At 39.5% G+C, this 20910-nt stretch overlaps 1 protein-coding gene across 1 annotated transcript in view; it reads right to left on the bottom strand.

Annotated features, from left to right (window-relative positions):
* Positions 1–20910, bottom strand: part of LOC121526088 (ryanodine receptor 3-like) — a 140330-nt gene that overhangs the window by 47081 nt on the left and 72339 nt on the right. The window contains 16 exon segments of the mRNA XM_041812420.1: positions 329–472; positions 580–669; positions 1138–1216; positions 3839–4002; positions 4561–4701; positions 5266–5356; positions 5641–5861; positions 7223–7392; positions 7939–8059; positions 8138–8246; positions 8362–8548; positions 8809–8944; positions 9044–9147; positions 13062–13194; positions 13779–13893; positions 13976–14249. Of these exon segments, the coding sequence (XP_041668354.1) occupies positions 329–472; positions 580–669; positions 1138–1216; positions 3839–4002; positions 4561–4701; positions 5266–5356; positions 5641–5861; positions 7223–7392; positions 7939–8059; positions 8138–8246; positions 8362–8548; positions 8809–8944; positions 9044–9147; positions 13062–13194; positions 13779–13893; positions 13976–14249 (2279 nt within the window).

The following is a 20910-nucleotide window of genomic DNA, read 5'->3' as shown; positions in this document are numbered from 1 at the left end:
AGTGTTTTTGTCCATTATGGCCTCCATGATCAGCCTCTTGTGGTATATTCAACTCGAGCTCTATCAAGATAGACTATGTTTACGTAAATGACTAGTGATGACGTATTAGGACCTTGAAGGGTTGTCTGAGTTCATAGGGGATGGTTCTGTCACTATCCCTTCTAACTCTGTTTGACGGGGAAGGAGCACTTTAAAATTATGAGTGGGGATAGGAGTAAAATTTAGAAAAGTGACTGAGCCTTTATCTCCATTTCACTCATTATAGTCCCATCTTTTTTGGAAACAAGCCTCGTTTGTTTTTGTATTAGTCCTATCGTCAGTACTTTACCTGTGAAGTCTGAGAGATCTTCCTCATTTTCTCCGTCTCCCTCTGAGACATGCTTTCACCGTCTTTGGTCCTGTCGATGCTCCAGCCCATTGCCAGCATACTCTTCAGGGACTCTCTAATAGGCCATCTGTAAATCTCTTTCTCCTGCAGCACAGACACAGAGCTTGGGATTGAGCCCAGAATCTGTAATCTTCAGGGTTATCTGTTCAGTTTCAATCTTCTCCACATATCTCATATTAAACATCATCTACCTTCTCTGTCAGGGCTTTGTAGGTCCTGAGCTGAGGGTGAGTCTTTGCCTTCTCATCCACACAATCTCCATATTTCCATCCCAGCAGCACCTGAGGGGAAACGCACAGAGGGATGCACAGGAGTGAAAGGATCCTTAATGCCTTTACATTCCCTAGGGGATGTGATTTATTACTTGAAAGATGGGTAAAAGATTAACTGTGCATCACACAATAAGGAGCCATGGTACATTCAGTTCCTGCTGGCCTCAGCATTTGTTAATTTTTTTTGACAGATGCAAAAAGTCAGACAATGCATTTGGCTGAATGAAGTAAAGCAGGGGCCGGCTACATTGAGACTGGACCAATTATTGTCTGCAGAGTATCCCCACAGAAAATACAAAAAGAAAACATAACCAGAGATAAAAGATAATAAGACAAAAAAGTATGGATTTTAAGTTGTTTTTTCACTTGGATACAGCTGAAATACCTTCCTATTGATTTTAAAAATAGTGTATCTTTATGCAGTTAACCTTTTCACATATCATCTCAATTTTCCTGTTGGCTCATACGTGGTCTTACCTTCTCCGCTGACCACTTCTCATGGGTATGCTCTGCATATCTGTTAGCAAAGTGTTCAAGCTTCTCTGGGAGAGCAATGCTGGAAAAGACAACAAAAAGATTAGGTGGGGTGCACACTAGAAGATAATAAGGCTGATTATGGACCCAATCCAAAAAACTAAGACATGCAGAAAAGAACAATGATGAGTCAGCAAAAGCCTAAGTATTTGATAGTTCTAAAGATTATATTCCTGTGGTATGAAGCTTGTTTAGAGTGGTTTTACTCTCTCAAATGTGCTCAGAATATGATCAGGGCAACCACAATTTGAAATCCTAATTAATCCTGATGCAAATCACTAACATTTATTTTGGACATGTCCAATCATTCAGGGTAAGTATTTGTTTAGCTTTAAAAACGATTTAAGGCTGTGGATTACTAAATGATATGAAGGTACTGTATTTTAGTTTGATTACAAATTAGTCATTAAAAAGCAAAGACTAGTCAGATAATGATCATGGCTTGTTAAAAATCACAAGGAGATGGTATAAACCTAAGCCCCCAAAACTTAAGGAATGGATGGAAGTAGTTAATGAAATAATGAAAATAATGAAATACAAAGTGGAAAAAATGACTTTTTTACTAAGACTAAAAGTCATGATCCTGGGTTTTGATTTAGTATTTCAGAGTTAGTTTTGTTCCCTGTTTTTGAGATCATGTCATTTAATCCTCTTGTGTTTGTTTATAGTATTTTTTTAGTTTTAGTGTTTAGGGTTTAATGTGTTTTTTCCATGTTTCCTGTTTTATTTTGTAGTTGTCATCCCTGTGTTTGAATCCAGTCTTCTTCCTCCCCTTGGTTTCCTTTGATTGCCCTTATCTTTTTCTCCTGTGTTTCATTAGTCACACCTGTCCCCCTGTCTCTAACTACTCCTTGTCTGTCTAGTTTCTGTGCTGCATTCCTTCTGTGTCAGTTCATCGTCGATGTTTGTACATTTGGGTCCTCATGATTGTGTCTTTTGCGGCTACATTTGCCTGGACTTTCTGAAAACTTTTACTTTACTTTCAACTTCTGTTGAATGAAATCAGATTTTGTGTCTCCATTTGGGTGTGTTTGAAATTTTTGTAAAACCATGAAATCAAAAGGAGTTGTCTTTGCTAAAAAGCGCAAACATTGAACAACTTTGTTGAAAGTATTAGCACACTATCTTATTGTGACTCTGAACTCTAATGGAATTCTTACTTGCTATACGATCAATATTATTACCATGGTCAATATAAAAAGGTTTTGACAAAGAAAATTACAAAGAAACTCTTAAATGTCAAATCAAAAACAGATTTCTACAAAGAAATGTCAATTAAATAAAAATATGTTATGTAAAATAAGTGAGTGCATAAATATTCACCCCCTTCAAGTCACTGTCTTTAAACCATTTCTGTGCAGCTTTCGCTGTATGCTTCGGGTCATTGTCTTGCTGGAAAATAAATCTTCTCCTAAGCTGTAGTCCTCTTGTAGACTGAACAAGAGTTTCCTCCAGAATTGTTCTCTATTTTGCTGCATTCATTTTACCCACTACCTTTACAAGCCTTCCAGTGCCAGCTGATGAGAAGCATTCCCACCACACCTCCTTGCTTAACAGAAAGGATGGTGTATTTGTGTTGATGTGCAGTGTTCAGATCAAAGAACTTTTTCCACTTGACCATGGAGTCTCCCACTGCATTTTGGTGAACTCTAGTCAAGATTTAATGAGCAATCCCCTACGGTGGCTTCCTTCCCTGCTACTCCCCCATAAAGCTTTGACTGGTGAAGAACTCGGGCAACAGTTGTTGTATGCAGAGTTTCTTCCATCTCAGCTGCTGAAGCTTGTAACTCCTTCATAGTCATAGGTGTCTTGGTGGTCTCTCTCACTCGTCTCCTTCTTGCACGGTCACACAGTTTGAGAGGATGACCTGATCTAGGCAGATTTACACATGTGCCATATTCCTTCCATTTCTTCATGATGGATTTAACTGAACTCTGGGGGATGTTCAGTGTCACAGAAATCCTTTATCCATCCCCTGACTTATATTTTCCAATAACCTTTTCTCTGAGTTGCTCAGTGTTCTTTTTTCTTCATGGTGTAATGATAGCCAGGAATATTGATTAACCAGTGACTGGACCTGCCAGACACAGGTGTCTTTTATACTACAATCACCTGAAATACATTTACTGCACATAGGTGACTCCCATTCCACTAACTGTGAGACTACTAGCACCATTTAGTTAGACCTCTGTTAAATTAGGTCAGTCAGTTTAAAGGGGGTAAATATTTATGCAACAACTTCTTTTACATTACAAATTTGTATTTAATTGACTTTACTTTGTAGAAATCTGTTTTTACTTTGACGTTAAAGAGGTGGTTTTGTCTTTTCTTGGTAAGTAAAATGCATATATATACATATTCACCATGACTGATTTATAAAGTAAATAAAAGTACGAAACATCCAAAGGGGTGACTACTTTTAATAGGCACTAAAACTGTGAAATTTGTCATTTTTTACCATCCTGTGTGAAGTTTCTCACATTTTAAAAATGGCTTAAGATTGCAAAACTATTTCAGTGTGCCAGGCTTAAGTTGGCTCACATATGCAAATGTGTGTTAACTTAAGTCATGTAGTATGCATATAACCACAGGTGTCAGGCTGACATGAAAGTCCTTATTGATATCTGGCTTTGACTGGGCTTACTTAGAAGTATTGATGGGTTTGGGGTCAAAGTTGCCCTGAGCGTCTACAGATACAGGCTTCTCCAGAGCGGTACTGATAGAGGCGTCCACGTAATCCGGCGGCAAAGCTCCTGCTATGGCACTGAGGCAAGGCATGGCCATCTTGAAAAGCTCTGCATCATATTTCTGTGGAAAAGAAAAAAAAAGTATAAAAACCTAGCTTTTTATAGGCTATTTAGTTTTGTTTTTTTTTACAAAATGTTTATCTAAAGAATACAAATAAGTATTAAGCTCCTCTGAAGAGGTGCTTAAATAGAGCTATGTGTGTACTTCAGCGGGGGGGGGGGGCTTTAATGAAGAATTATTCTAAAAGCTGAAGAACCCAATTGCAAGAGGCTTTGGATCAATGAGGTCTGTCGAGATATTGATGTTTTTAGGCCAGCCCTTTCACAGCCTCCTTTCATGAGTGTGCATTTAGCAAGATGTGCTGAGTGCAGCCATCTGCATCACGAACAGAGCTCACCATATTGGTGCCAGTGAGTCCTGCTCATACATACATGCTAATCTAGACTGTGATGAATTAGATGACTTTATTTAACAGTTCATCACTGTCACAAAGCATTTGTAGTTAAACAATGGCTTTAACATAGCTTTTTAAAAGGAATGAGAAGTCAGTCTTTAGTAAATCTAATGACTAGAAAATTGAGTCATGCAGAAAAGGGCCATGATAAAATTTTTCCTTACCCTCTGGGACAAAGAATCAAACACTCCCCAGAAGATTTTCTTGGTCAGCAGCAGTTCATCCTCTGAAGCTGTGCCGTAGCTGCCCCAGCCCGACGGGAGGCAGTAGTACTTCCAGTTCTGCTCATAGTGGTTGGTTAGCAGCTGAAGGGTGCATACAGAGAAAAGTCAAAGCATGCACAGTGATAAAGTTCAGCAAAAAAGACATGTTTTCCATGACAAGAAGTACACATACTCCAAATAAACTGGCACTGGAACATGCATGAAATCGTCCACTGAAGCTTAGATCAAATAAAATCAAAATGTACGCATAGGATAAGTGCAGCTGCAACCTCGCAGGCTGCACACAGTCCAGTACATATGCAGTATTTCTCTTGTGTGGCTAGACAGATGGAGTTGAGCAGTGGAGCCAACAAGGCTGTAATCACATACTCTGATACTTCATCCCCTTGTTTTCCCTCCTGTGGCTGCCCTCTACCTCCAAACCTGATGATTAACACCCCTGGGTGGATTAGAAATGTGCACCTTAGAGTTTGGCTGTGTGAAAGGTGAATACCTTTGCTACAAAGGTAAATTTGCAACAGAGTTAGTGTAAATAAGCCGCTGTTATTTTTTCACACAGCTGAAAATCTACTGAATTAAGGTAAAGCAGGACAGAAAAAATCATGCAGAGCAACAGGCAGAAAAGTAGAAAAAACTGTCGCCCACCCTGAGAGGCATCTTGCAGTAATCAGAGAGCAAGGGCACATCAAAGACGAGGCGGCGCAGGAGCTGCTGCAGCATGGAGGGCCGAAGGTGCCTGCAGAACAAAGTTAGAAAGAGAGAGAGAGAGAGAGAGAGAGAGAAAGATAAGAGCTCTGCTGCCCTGAGCTGCCTTTAACCGGAACATCTTCACAGTCTCACCACTTTTGTCCCAGCGATTTAGTAGGATTTACGAAGCCTTGAGCTGTTAAAGAGTTTTGTTAGAAAGCAGATAAAATGTGTTGTTGATCTTGGCTGTTACTGCCAGCTGTGCAATCACATTGTTTGTTGTGTAATCTTTCATCGAAGAAGAGAACCCTAATAGTTTAATATGTGCCTCACTTGCAAACAGCCAGCAGGCACTCTTCTATGGCATCTCTCTGGGCCTTGGTAAGAGAGCGGCCCTTGGATAGGCGGTAGATGGTGTGCAGCGTAGAGTCGATGAGGGTGGCATAGTGCTCAGTCCCGGCAAAGAGAGGAGCGCAGCGGGTGAGGAGGGGAAGTAAGGCTGAGCCGATGTAGCGGTTCATGGCCAGGGCAGTCTCTGTGGTGCACAGACCCTCCTGAAAATGGAAAGAACATACACCATGTGACAAAGGTGACCATACTGTGTAAGGTAAATTGAGGTAAATGTCCCAAATCTATTAGCCACAGTGGCCTATGGGTCATTAAAGGTATCATAATGGAGAGATTTGTGCCAGAAAACATTCAATTTAATCCCTAACTTCTGTATCTCTGCTCTGGCACAGAGCCAGGCAGCTGCGCTTTAGCCAGAGTTCACCATAAGGTCAGGGGGCAGGCTAAATGCTGGAGTGGTTTTCTTTTTTTTTTTTTTTACTTGAACCAGATGTAGCAGGAGCAAACATCTTACCTACTGAAGGTGTGTTTTCATCTAGATTTCACTTGTCTTCAGTCTTGGATGATTAAAAGAAAAAGACTGTGGCTTTGTCTCTCTCAAAGCAGCAATAGTTCAGTCCCTCCTGTCTGTTAGTTTTGTGATGCTTTAGTAATGTATCTCATGATAGACTTTTATTTTGAAGAGATATATCAGGAAATGGAGTATTTTCAGCAGCAACTTAACAACAAAGAGGGCTCACAAATTGGAGGGGGCCATAACTTCACATAATTCAGAAATTTTGATATAAGGAATACCTGAAGTGTTAAATACAGGATGAGAAAATTAAAATGAGACTTTTTAGCTTCAAAACTGACTGCCTGTCATGACATAAATTTGATTGAGTCTCTGGTGGCTTAAAAAAGAGAGTTATAGCATAGCAGCATAGCAGACAGATGATTTCTCCAGTTAGGTTGTAGCATATTGAACAGTTTCAGAGGATTGTATTTCTCCTGATTGGCCTTGGCACATTCAAGCTAGAGCAGATCTTACTGCCTTATTTTTCACGAATTTGAAGCTTAATTTCATAAACTTGGAGATGTTTTTCATGACTGAATTTGGCCTGGTTGTTCATAACACAGTGGCCTGTCATACAACAAACCTAATTATCAAAATGCTGTTTAAGTTATTGATACATCAAGGACAGCCATCCAATATCATTTTAGCATATTTGTGCAATGCAATGACAATAAATGTTTGTCTATTTAAGGCTATATAATCCTACTTCATGGCTAAATTTCAGCCCAAGCTCTGATCTGTTCAGAGCTAGAAATGGATAATTGAGTAAGCAAGGCTGATACACTTTTGTTAATCTACTGATAACTCTGCAAACTTTTTTGGATAAATAAGAGTTAAAAATGATTGCATTAATCAGCTTAAGTGAAACTTTTTAACAGGCCTAATGAGAAACTCCTCATTAGTTTAAAAGGTTGCCCAATACTATCGATCCTGAATAACCTTGATAAAGTTCATGTAACAGAGGCTGTCCATTCATCACTTCTTTCTCCAGCTGTTGCCAACATTACCCACCGTATCCAGAGATGTAGCTGCACGCAGGTCAGGAAGAAAGCCCACCTCAAGCAGGTGCAGCAGAAAGCTCTGATCCTCTATACCGTACACTCTGTCCAAGAAGAGCACCATGGGGGCCTTGTGATCTGGACAGAAGCAGGCTGACATGTCCGGCTCTGTCACTGACCCATCTAAGAGATTAGGAAACAAGAGGAAGGCACAATAAACCACTCAGGTGTGCAGCAGCAACATTGGGAACAGCCTACAGTAAATAATGGAAAGTCCTCTCTGATTAGGGGGCTCGTGTGTATTCATTAGGCAGCATGCAGCAGCACCCAGATGGGAGTTTTCTACTGCTGGAGCTTGTTGTCTTCACTCTTGGCCTGCTGACAGAGCTGGTGCAGCAGTGCTCAGGGCAGCAAATTTAAGAGGTGAGCCTCGCCATGCTTACGCCGATCAATCAATAGAGCATGACAGCTTGCTATAGAAATGATTTGGCTTACTCAGAGCTATGGGAGTGTGCCGTAAAGCGCTGTGCTGATTAAAAAGGCATGAGCGGTGAAATGAAATCAATAACCTTCCGCCTTGCACTGATGGTGTAGACTTTGGTAACTATTGTACTTTCACATGAGCTGCACATCCTGTAGTAGCATGCAAATAAAAGGATCTGACAGAGGTTGTGAAGATACAATGTAGAAAGAGTGCTAATGTTTGTTTTTGAGTGTGAGCATCCTGACCTTTGTTGATGATGGGCATTTTCAGAGGTATGCTGATAATTCCAACAAGATCCTCAGTTGGCACCAGAGAGCGCAAAATGGCACGAATACGCAGAGCTTCACCTTTCCCCTTGTTGATAAGCTAAACAGCAGAACAAGACAGTTTTAAAAGGAAAGAAGTATCTGTGTAAAACAACATAACAGGTTTTTTAACACATACATGCATCTCTGGGGCACAGCGTCCAAGCAAATCAATGAGCGCGGAGTAAAAAGACATGATCGCGTTGCCCATGTGTACCACCTCCTCTTCATCGTCACCATCAGCAGATCTAACAGCAGGAAAAGTAAAGAGCAAACACAAAAGTCATGAGGGATGAGAAGCCAATCTCAGGGTTAAGTCCTCTGCATTGATTTGATAAGCTTTTCTTGATCTGAAAGGCTTACACGTCCGAGCTGACTCCATGCACAGACCCTGGCAGATCCAACGCTGGCGTCTCAGAGATCTTGATGGCCTCCTTCATGGCGGCCAGTAAACCATTACCTCCTTCTCCCCTCAGAGCGGGTCCGAAACACTCCGGACGGCGGATAAGGAGCTTGACGACAACACTGGAGTTCTCCTCAACACTCTCACCTGCAGCACAGATATAAAATCATTTAAAATATAGAGAGCATTAATGAAGGATAAACAAAAACAATCTGATTATTAAACACGACAGCTGAAGAGACAGGAGATATTAAAGCGGGGGAAGACAGGGACTTTACCAGGATTAGATTTTAAACTAATAGTAAGTGCGCCCACTGTAGAAATAAAGGTCTTTCAAACTTTGCTTCAAAGTAAACAGAGATACAGATAAGGAAAATAGTGAAAAAAGGTGTTTACTTTAGTCTTACCATTGACAAAAACAGCAAACCGCAAGAAGGAAAGGTAACGCTCCCCCTCTATGGGGTTCCAGCCGATGTCAGGATAACCTTTAGCCAGCAGCATGGGACAACTCTGGAGACCACAGCCGGCCAGATAAGTGACCACCTACAGGTACAGCACACAGATAAAACCACATACAGAACAATAGTTATCCACAACATCTACAATATTTCACACTACAATAGCAAGTAGTAGTAGTCTTACCTTGTCCAGATCCGGTTCTTCCAGAGCCAAAGCCAGGCCGTTGTTGTCCATCACAGAGGAGGCAGCCACATCAAGAGGAGTAGAGCCTCTCATAGCTGGAGAAGCTAAAAATCAAAGCATACACATAGACACAATCATTTACCGCACTGAGAGTTTTATAAGCTGGTGTCTGTGTTCACATTTTGATAGAGTGTGGCACAACAGCAGGGGGTGCTGTTTCTACTTCTGTCAAATGATCAGCAGCTGCCTACAGCTGGTCAACATCACTTAGAAAGACTCCTCAATTGAAAGTAACCAGTGGTGGACAAATTATTTAATGTCAATACATGAGTCAAAGCAGAGCAACTCCTGCTAAAATATTACCTTGTTGTATTTTCACAATAAATGCATGCAGTTAAGACTATACTGTTGTGCATTCTGCTGTGTTAGTTCAACTTATAAAACATTATTTACTCACATGCAACAGATATCCAGATTTGCATTTCCAAAATAATAGGAACAATATTAGGAACAACTTAAAATACCTGTAGAGCTAGGACTGTCAGACATTTTTTATTTTATTTTCTGCCTTCTACATTTTGTTTCATTACGTCTGAGATGTTGACCAATGAAAACAGAGCGAACTCTGATCATGCAGAAGTCAAAGAATAATCAAACTAAATGCTGAAACAAGGGAAAATGATGAAGTTGGTGCTGTGAGATGGAGCTGTGAGACGCAGGAGAAGCATCCCTGCCTTTGTGAAGTGTTGCAGAGCAGTGGTTCTCAAAGTGGGGGTCAGGACCCCACGGGGGGTTGCAAACACACAACAAGGGTTGTGATATGCCCTCCAAAAACACAAAATGCATTTTTGAATCTCTTTTAAGTTGTAAATTGTAACCATTACTGTCAAATTATATGCATAAATGTGTTTAATTCAAAATAAAACCATTGTCATTAGGCAGGATCTATGCTGACATAATAGTAATGTTTAAAAAAATTCTTTAAATGTAAGTCTGCATACAATTACACTTGAATGTGCAAGGCTGTGTGTAGCTATGCTTTAACCTCCTAAAGGGACAGTGGGGTTCCCCAATGTCTGGCAACATTATTTTGGGGTCTTAGGCTGAAAAGTTTGAAAACCACTGTTGTAGAGGGACTACCAGGGCAGACTGAAAATAGAGAAATGTTGGCAAGAAACAGCTGATGTACTTCAGCAACACAGTGAGCAACCATTATTTGTCGAGCTTTTATTTGGTATGCATTTTTGATATCTTCGAGGTATTTGGACCTGATAAGTATGATAACTTAACATTGTCTTAAAAAAGTAGTTTTCAAAAAGTTGATGTTGTCATATAAGGGAAGTGGGTCTATTTTGCTGTATAACACAATAAAGACACCACCCAAGGCACTGCCCAAAACAATATGGGCAGTTCTACCAAACTAGTGCAACGACAGAGTTGGAAATAGCCTGAAAGAACAAAAGTTTCACATTCACATTTTCTATGCCTGCATATTTACATATACAGTGCTTAACAAATTTATTAGACCACCTGTCATATTTGTCTCAGAGACCATCCAGCACCACGAAGTGCTTTGATGCAGACTCTTTCATTTTCAGTGAGCTCTCCATGATTTACCATTTTGAACAGGAATGAGGAATTTCAAACTGAATTCACGTCTTTATACCCAAATCTGAGCTGGCTCACTGGGCTTCTCTGAGATGTCAGAAATGAATCAAGCATAACATTCAACCACTTAAACTCATTTTTCTGTTCAGGAATGCAAGTAAATAACTATAATTTGACATATTAATCAAGAAATAATAATGTGCTTTACTATTTTTTCAGTTTTTTTTATAAATCAGTAAATTTGAAAATTCATGGATAATAATAATAATAATTATATTTTAGCATTAAAAATATCATTTGGGTTAAAGAGCTTCTACATATTGGTGTATTAACCATTGCAGAAACATAAAAAATGATTTTGGTAATTACCAATGCTGTTAATTTAGGGCAGCTGTGGCATAAACCTTACTTTGGGTGGTGGTCTAATAAATTTGTTAAGCACTGTATATATATGGGCTTTATTGATCACAAAATGGCAGACAGTGTCCACAAATGAGGCTAGCAGGTCTAAGTTCAGCAAAATTAAGAGTAATGGCGTAGGGAACCCAAAACATAATGTCCTCATTTGAGGATGCTGGGCCATAGGAGGTTGATGTTAATACAGTACAGTAAAGCAGAACGTAATGCAGTATCTTCGATATGCCCGTATTTTCAAACTCACTTTAGCCAATACTGATTGATACCAACAGGAATGCATGATAGAATTGGTATGATATCAGTATTGGTAGATATCAGCGGGAATTAGTGAATTAGTTATAAAAAATAACAGCTATTTACAACCGAGATTTTGGCTACAAAATTCTGCCTATATCACCTGTAAATATTGGCTGTACAAACAAATAAATTTGCTGACTTTTTGGCTGGACCACCAGACCTGCATCAGCTGAGTCTTTCTCTGCATTCATTATCCTTACTTACACTTAAAAGTGTGTTTTAAGGACTGAAGTTGTAGGGTTAAGGTTATATTGAATATCAACAAAAATCCAATATAGCGCACCCCTAGATACCAATATAAAAATGAAAGCCAGACTTAAAACTGTAGTCTCTAAAACACATTTTAAAGTTTAAGGATGAACAAAGGAACACACTCTAGTCCCTAAAGCACACTTAAGAAATGAAGATGAACAAATAAAAGAGTTCAGCTGATGAAGGTCTGGCAAAGATTTTTATATCTCCTCAAACCAATTATGACATTTTTAAGCATATATCTGCTGATATTAATATCTTGCCAGTTACACTGTGCATCTTCGTTTAAATTTTCTTCTGATATTTCATCTAGTTCCGCCTCTCTTCCTTTCAATGCCATCACATCGGTTATGGGGATTGGTCAGGTGCCACTGTGTAGTCTGTCATGTATTGTCAAGTCAGGTGACATATTTATGGCTCTGTGGTCGCCTAAACTGACACAGTGGTCATGGAAACAGACACTATTGTGTAGTATGACCTAGGCATTAGGCAAACCACATGCAGAACTAAAGGAAGACAGTTTTTTGTCTTTGGGATTGGATTTCAGAGCAAAAGTAGTGAGTAATGAGAACATTCATGGAAATTTAGTGGAGTAAAGCACAGTATTAAAAAATGTACATAAGTAGAGCACTCATGTAAATTCACTTCTTTACTGTCCACTCCTGTATGCAATAGACACATTTAGTCATGACCACTTTATGATCCAATGTGCATTCAGAAAGTTTCTATATTACTTAGATTATAGCCTGTTTACATCTATTTATAGACTATAATTATGCAGTTTATTTATAAAACTCATTCTAAGGTTCCTCATAACTGGTTGTCACCTGTTTAATGTGAGTGTGCCTGTGTCTGACGTCTGCACCCAGCAGAGACGCTCTCTCACCCCAGCAGGGTGCTCCCTGAGTCTGTGGCACTGCCGTCTTCTAACAGAATGGGAGATGAGTTGCTCGCTCTTCTGATAGATTTTCAGCACTCTGACTCACAATTACACACACTCACGTACACACATCTTTTAAGGTCTAGGGCTTATATGTGTGAGTGCAGAGGCTCAGAATAAGTCCCATGATGGCAAAGCAGAATGTGTTAGACATATTAATGAGAATCCTGGCAGATTTTAAATCAGCCTTTCAGAGGGTTACATGTATGCAGGATTATGCTGGGTCTGCCAAAACAATAACAAAAGATGGTAAATAGAAGCGCTGCTTATCTCCACCTTACTTCTTGTTTTAAATTTAAGGAATCTATTTACCATATAATCAACCTCATAATGTGTTTTAACAAAAAAGCAAACCACAGTTTTTACTTCATGGATAAATTTGAAATAAGACGGAGAAAAGCAGCTAAAAGTGTCTTTCCTTGCTCATGCCTGTGAGCTATCAGCAAAGCATTCTGGGCTGCAGCGTGAACCATGATGGCCTCTCTGATAGAGATGCTAACTCACCGAGGCCCACGCTGCTGTTCTCCAGCAGGTAGCTTAGATGATCAAACATGGCTTTCTGGTTCTGACGGCTGATTCGGCAAAAGTAGCACAGGAAGCGACAGCAGCTCGCCACCATCTTGGGAAAGGCTATTTCCTGTGAAATGTCATAAACAAACCAACTTGGGTCAAATTTCTGTGTGAAATTGTATGTTAAAACAATAAAACTTCAAAAATCACAGCCTAGAATTCTGTACTCAGTAAGAAGGGCCCAAAACAACACAAAACCTATCAACTTTCTTGACGTCTGGGAAATTCTTAATAATTTTCCCTTTAAAAAAGTTTTTTTTTTTCAAACAGTGGTTATGGTATGTGTTTTTATTTTTTAAATTTATTTTAATGGCCTTCTCAGCACTTGTTTCTGTGAAGTCCCCAGCATGTTTTGTGTCTAATTAATGTCTAAAAGGTCTGACACCTTCACACACTGCCAGCCAGCCAGCCACAGGCTGCCCTTTCTGCCCTTTCACAGACGCTGCTGTAAGCTTGACAAGAGAGCCCACCTACTGGGACCAGACCCTGCACCCAGACTTCCCACATGTATGATAACAAGCAAAACTGGGCTTAAAGCAGAAACTTTCTGGCTGAGAAGCATCATTTCAGGGGTTTTAGCACAAAACCAGCATGGGCCTTTTTAATAACGTGGGTAAGCCTCTCTAAATACATAGGGAGAAGCAGTGAAACCTGGGATTTGTCTCCTCCGAGCACATTGACCATGACCTCCATGACGGTCTCATGCATGCCCAGTATCCTCATTAGGTTGGGGTGCTGGTAGAACACCTTGTTGTTCATGATATCCCTGGAAAAGAGACAAAGAATCTTGATACCAAACTCAAACTGCAATAAACCAATTTAACAGGATGAAACTCAACACAACCTACCCAAGTCCATCTATCATCAGCTTCTCCTCCTCTTTCCCCATACGGACAGAGAGCAGAGATCTGATCTGGCCCAGGGAGGCCAGGAGATTGATGGTGTCCTGGACCGAGGCAGCACTGATGGTGTAAGTCTTCCTCATTGCTCGGAGCAGCTCTCCGATGCTGTCGTACTGCCTCCTCAGCAGGCTGAACATCTTACGGACCAGCTCGGAGTCCTGGATGTGACATTCCTGAGCCCAGCTCACCATCGTTTGAGAGATCAGTTCCTTTAGGTTAGCTGTAAACAAAGTTAGGAAAAGTTCCACTTATTATGTATAAAGAGCGTTACATTTTTAAAACATCTTCCTTTTTCTTCTAAGCACTGTTTCTCTGTATTTAAGCCTTTTACATGTAAGGTTTCATGTAACACTCAGGTGATCCCTTTTCATTAATTGTGAGACTACTAGCATCAATGGGCTGGACCTCTGTTGTAGGTCAGTCACTTTAAATATTTATACAATCACTTATTTTACCTTACATGTTTTTATTTATTTGACATTACTTCATAGAAATCTATTTTCACTTTTACATGAAGAGTTTTTTACATTTTTTTTTGTCAATAAAGCATTGTATGGGCACAGCACCTTGATCAATTGTTCTTATCACTTCCATTTTTTAACTCTTCCTGTTAGCTACTGATAGCTAATGTTTTTACCGTAGCCAGCTTATCACTTGATTTGCTGTCATTAGGTGTGTGTTAGATAAGCTGCAATAAAAAAAACAGCTGTCGTCTCATAATTTAAGAAAACAACTAGGAAGACATGTTACATGATCAGGTGCGTAGTTGTATTTTGACTCTCTGATATATCAGCTCAAGTGGGTTTTTACACAGTAATCAATGTTAAGCTGTGAATATTCATTAGTGCAGCTTTAATATTGGATAGAAAAATGACTCCTGACACTATAGTCATTTTAGGCCTAAATAATTGCATTCGAAGTCTTTACCTTTAATGATAGTTACAATAACAAATTGCAAATAAAAAAAATATATTTCTGATAAGATTTGCCTTCAGAATATCAGAGAAAGTCCTCACTGCATAGTTTTGCAATTCTTACAGCATATCATTAGCATAAAGAGAGAAATTTTCTGCATCTCTGCTTCTATTAACTTACACCAAGGTCACACTAGGACAGAGCAATCCCACTTCCTCCTTAAATGCACTGTCACATGGAGGCACACACACAACCATTAGAAAGCCTTATTACCATAATGCAAAAAGGGGCCTCCAGTTGACTGACTGTTATAATTTATATACTCATAATTCAAAAGATGCTTTCATAAAGAGGCACAGTGATGCAAACAGGACCTAAGGACAGTTTATGACTTTAAGGACAGTCCATGACTTTAAAATCTTTAAGGAACTACATGCATGCTATCACCACCTTTAAGCCCCAGCTATTACACTGATGGAATCAGCAGTTATTCAACTACGAATTATTTTTGATGGAGAAGAAAACACAGCATGCAAGCTCATTCAAAAGAAAGACACATTATCATTGAAGCGTAAAGAAAGTCGTATTATGTAACAAATTAGTGAAGGGAAGTGGACATAGATATTAATAGTTCTGTATGGTTTTATTCTTCTTCTTGTGGTTTAATTTGAGGCATTTGTTTGGACAGCTCATCTGTAGAGTACCCTTAAGGCTTCATTAAAAGTGGATCAATAGGATGTGAGTTATTCGTGAGTCTGTTCTTTAGGGTATGAATACACAAAGGAGCAAAAGGCATCAATTAAACAACTCCAAAACCATAAAAGACGGAGCCTTTTATGTGCAATTGATTTCCTTAAAAGTATTGCAATTAGGTGATTGTGTTTTTAAGACCCTTGTGACCGTCTGGGTGATTGGATGTCTTGGTTTTCTAAAAACTGTATGACAGCAGGTTGTCAATCAGTGTAATGTTATGGGTTTGTGTGTTTTGTGTGAGTGGAGAGAAGGCTGCAGAGCGTCACCGTCAGTGGAAACTGATCCCGCCACCACATAGGATTGCGTGGGTGTCAGAGAGAGGGCAGAAGTGGCGGCTTGTTCTAAAATGAGAAGCCACATTTCTTCCTCTTTACCAAGATGCTTTAAAACATCTGACAATCCTTCTGTCGCACTATCAAACACAGTATCTGTCAGCTTTGCTCTTGACACACCCTTCTAACACTTTCCCCTCACTGCGCTGCAACCAATGATTAGTCATACAACTCACATTTGTAATGGTTTTAAACATTTACTCCAGCAGCATAGAGCATCACTACTCACAGATTCATAACGCAACATGCAGACTCTGTGGACAGATGAGAATCAGAGTGATCCTAAGGTATCTTAACCCCCCAGTCAGAGCCTTTACAATGCTTATAAAAAAGTATTCACCCCCTTTGATGTTTTACCCTTTTAGGAGTTTATAAATCAGTCATGGTAAATATATTATTTTTTGACAGAAAAAACCCCTCTAATGTCAAAGTAAAGACTAATTCTACAAAGTAATGTCAATAAAATAAAAACATGTAATGTAAAATAAGTGATTGGATAAACATTCACCCCCTTCAAGTCTATATTTAGTAGATGCACATTTGGCTGCAATCACAGCGCTGAGTCTGTGTGGACAGGTCTCAACCAGGCTAACACAATTTTACTCCATTCTTCTTTGCAAAACTGATGAGTGTGCAGTTTTTGTTAGTTTTCCTATTAGCAACCTTTGTTATCTAATTTTGTTGGGTGTTTTGGGGAAGGGGTGTAACAATCCGACCTGAGTTTCTCCAGTGTCTCCTTGTTTCAACTCCTAGGTCATTTCTGAGGTACTTTTACTGAAGAACTGAGTCCCCGAGACATGCCTCTCTGATTGTCAGGTGGTAAATCTGGCCTCATGATGCTCTCAAAACCATCTAGTGCAATGGTTCTCAACTGGTCTAGACTCAGGACCCACCATCACCTCCTGAATGTGAAATCGCAACCCAAATTTTTGATAGTTTTCAACAAAAAAAAATCTATTTATCACAAATTATTAAGGTTTGCAAAATGTAACCAAACAAAGAGACAGGACAAGCTTGCATTAAAGAAACCCTAAACTGATAGATATGCATATATAGAATTCTTTCAATTTTGCATGATACAGTGTAAATTTTGATTAATTTCTAGATATTTCGAGGAACTAAAACACCAAAATAAGACAACAAGTATTGTTTTCCACAGAAAAGGGATGAAACACATTACAATCTAAAAAAAATTATCATAATTTACTTGTTATCCAAGAAAAACAGAGTTTAATAAAATGCATGGATGTACTCCCAGCACTCATTGGTTGAGTAGCATTTCTCCTCACAACTCCCTTGTCTCTACATCTCTCTCTCTCTCTCTCACTGCATCTCCTGACAGCAATGTTCCCTATTCAACAGTCAACCAGCTTGGTCAGGGAGGTCCATCGGTGACCATCTTTCTGGAAGTGTAGGCTTTTTTGGCTCTGTGATTAGGTTAGCTCTTTGAAATTGGTTAATCCATCCAACCTAAGAAAGTCCAGATGATAACACAGAAAAAAGATGGGTTATAAAAGAGAAAAGGTGGCACTGAAAAAGATAAGATTTAAAATCAGAAAGCTTTCGGCCACATGTGCCAAACTTGATATATTTTTTAAAACAGCTTGCAGCTTAAGGTAATTTTGCCAGGTGGAGATGACACAGGTAAGCTAGCAGTGTCAGATACGCCACACAGAACACAACATATAGCATGCAAACCCCCGTCCAAGTTTATGAATTAATTCAGTGAATTGCGTGGTGTAATTTAGCCAAATATAAACCACAGGAACATGAATAAGTTCTATGTAAAGAGTGGCTACAAGAACTAAGTGTGAAACATTTTTTATGTAGCCCACTGCAGCATTTGCCTCTAAACCAGTTCCCTGCTGACAGTGAGAGTAAAGATCACTACCAGACACAAGCTATGAGAGTCAGCAGGTAGGATTTAAGTGGTAAAATAAAACTGACTTGGCTGCTATTGAAAAAAGTTCAGTATAGTATTCTAATGAAAATACTAAATCCACAATTAGCCTAAGTAACCCATTAAAGGTTGTGCACTCAAGTGGGCTGCTCTGAGCCATGAAACTCTAGGGCTGAAATGAGTCCCACTCCAACCCTGACACATGCCAAGTGTGAAATCAGTGCAGCTTGAGTTTTTCTGCCTGAACTAGCTCACAGGCATAGCTCCATATCTGACTGGTTTGGTATTACATTGATGAAGGCCAAATTCTTCTGGTATGACAGTTCACACAAAATCTCTTTGCCTTCTCGCACCCATTTCATCACCTCAGAGCATTAAATGCTGCGGGTGGAGAAACAATTCATCAGAGGGGAGAAAAGGGAGAACTCAGGGCTCCTTTCCTTTTACTTTGTCCCAGTGAAATAATGGCTGAGACGTCCAGGCTTTTTTGTATCTTCAGGGTTTCACTGAGCAAGATGATCTGACAAAGGGAGGAGAAAATATAGCTAGAGAAACAGGGCAGGATAAATCATCCTCCTCCCTAACAGCAAATCCTCTTCTCATGAAAGATGTGATTTTTTTATATAAAAATTTCAATGTATATAAATAAATCCATCTTATTTTTTCCTATATGACTACAAAACCAGTAATAATGCTAACAGCATGAGTAGTAAAAGTAGTAATATTTTATGATATATCTTAAAATTAGCACGAGCAACTAAAATGCCACAATTTCTTCCTAGGTGTAAGGTTTTCTGTAAAATATGGTTGTATTGACTGTTTGGTGTCAGCAGTGCATTCTCTATGATCAGCTACACTGTTGTCTTCCTGGAGCGGAAATCATTTCCACGTCCACAGTAAAATTATCTTCTGTTTTTACAAATTTCACCACTTATTGTCAGTAATGTTATTTTATTCTGGCTCTAGGTTAAGGTCGAGGCTTTGGTTATTACCTACGCAAAATGCTTTTTCATGTTTTGCATACACTTCACATATGTTTGCACAAGTTGTTTTCAACTGTAAGCCTGCTCAGAGGCACTTAGACAAAAAGGCAGCACTGCATTAAACTGCATTAAAAGGCTTTCACAGATTAGTCAAATTAAGTGAAAGCATTTAAAATTCTGCACTGATTTTATTGGACCCCAAGCAGGCTTTTTAGACTTGGCTTAAAAGATTCAGCTACCTGCTGGAAATGTTGTGTGGATGAGGTACACTGATACATGTATTATGGTCATGTCCCATGATTCATTAGTATTGGATAAGGATACATGGTTACATTGTTAATGTCATAAAAAGCCAGTCTGTACTCTGTCCTATGCTGTATGTCCTTGGGGACTCTAAAGTGTTATCTGCTCTGGAGAACCTCCTTTTCAGAACTGGATAACAGAACTGGGTGTTGTTGCTGCTTATGAAAGAGTGTCATACAGGATTCAGGACAGAACAGAAAAATACTTCCTGAAATGGGGCATGTATCTTGATACCATTAACAGGCCTGAGTGAAGACAGAATGCATGAGCAGTGGGTTGATGGATTTGGTAGGAGACAAAAGAACATTGTCATGTGTTATTTTGGTAATGTAATTTATTTCTATATTGTTAGCCACATGAAGGTATGCTGACCCCTCTTAGTTTGTGGGTGGGGGGTGGGAAGTGGTTTTTGTAACAGACTAAGATGTTTGCTGTATGTATTCATGACTGATTTGGTTATTATAAAATAAAAAATTCAAGTCAAAAAAATTAAGTGAAAGCATCATATGAGCAAAAATATTTAGTTTCGTTTGGACATTAATCTCAACTAGTTAAACTCCCTGTGAATTGAAATCTCAAGTTTTTGTCTAAACGCTCGATATGTTTGAGAAAGGTTGCTGTAAACATTTCCTGGCTTGGTTTAATTTGGGCAGGGAAAATACATCAGCTCATGACGTCCCCAGTCGCTATGGGGAATTACCCTGCCTGCCCTAATGCTACAACAACGTAAAATCACAGAGCAGCCTATCTTAATACAGTCTCTTAGCCAGTGTCACTGCCTTCACTGAAAGTTAACAGCCAGCTACATGCTGTGTTTCTGTTCATCATGAGGTAAATTTCCCAAATCTACCAGCCACAGTGGCCTACGGGACATAAAAAGTTTCTTAACAGAGAGATTTGTGCCAGAAAACAGTAAATTTAATCCCCAATTTCTGTCTCTCTGCTCTGGCCATAGTTGTAAAGTTAGGGGGAAGGCTAATTACTGGAGTGCTTGTCTATTTTTCACTTGAACCAGATGCAGCAGGAAGAACAATTTGAAACAATCTTACAAAGAAGCTGATCTGCCCTCTTCTCTTGTAAGACAGATGTCTTTATGGAAGTTCATGTAAATCTGAATCATAAAATCAAACACTTTGTCTTAATCTACATAATGATGACCAAAGAGACAGAGGCATTTGGCTGTAAATATTTTCAATGACTCCACTCTCTTCATCACTTGCCAGTACTCCCAGTTTCAATAGCAGATGTGATGCTCCTGAACCGCCGCTGCCACCATAAACAAGCCCTCTCATCAATCAGCTTTCACACGACACCCTGCAGAGACCACCAACACCTCCCAGAGCACTTATTCAAAGGAAAATACACCCTCCTCTATCGCTCTGTTTTCATTCAGCCTCCCTCCTGTTGGATCAGTGTGGTCGTCTCATAAGCTCCACGTCAGGGTCACACCAAATCTCAGCGGGCTGATTACCTTCCTCCACCTGCATACTGCAACACATATTTCAGCAGTGTTGTCCATGGGCAATTTTGCCACACTTGGCTGCCAGCGGTGCTGTCAGGGATAGATTGGGAGGCCATGAGATTATCAGAAGGATTTTTGAAAGGAATAAAAAACTCCCTTTCTAGAAAATTGAACGCTGACACAAGGGTCTCTTTCTTTATTGCCACAACAGGGAAATTTTCAATCATATCCAG

The sequence above is a fragment of the Cheilinus undulatus genome, linkage group 18, assembly GCF_018320785.1.
Source record: "Cheilinus undulatus linkage group 18, ASM1832078v1, whole genome shotgun sequence".
NCBI classification, from domain to species: Eukaryota; Metazoa; Chordata; class Actinopteri; order Labriformes; family Labridae; genus Cheilinus; species Cheilinus undulatus.
The sequence above is the reverse complement of the archived record's forward strand: the minus strand, read 5'-3'. Positions and strand labels throughout refer to the sequence as shown.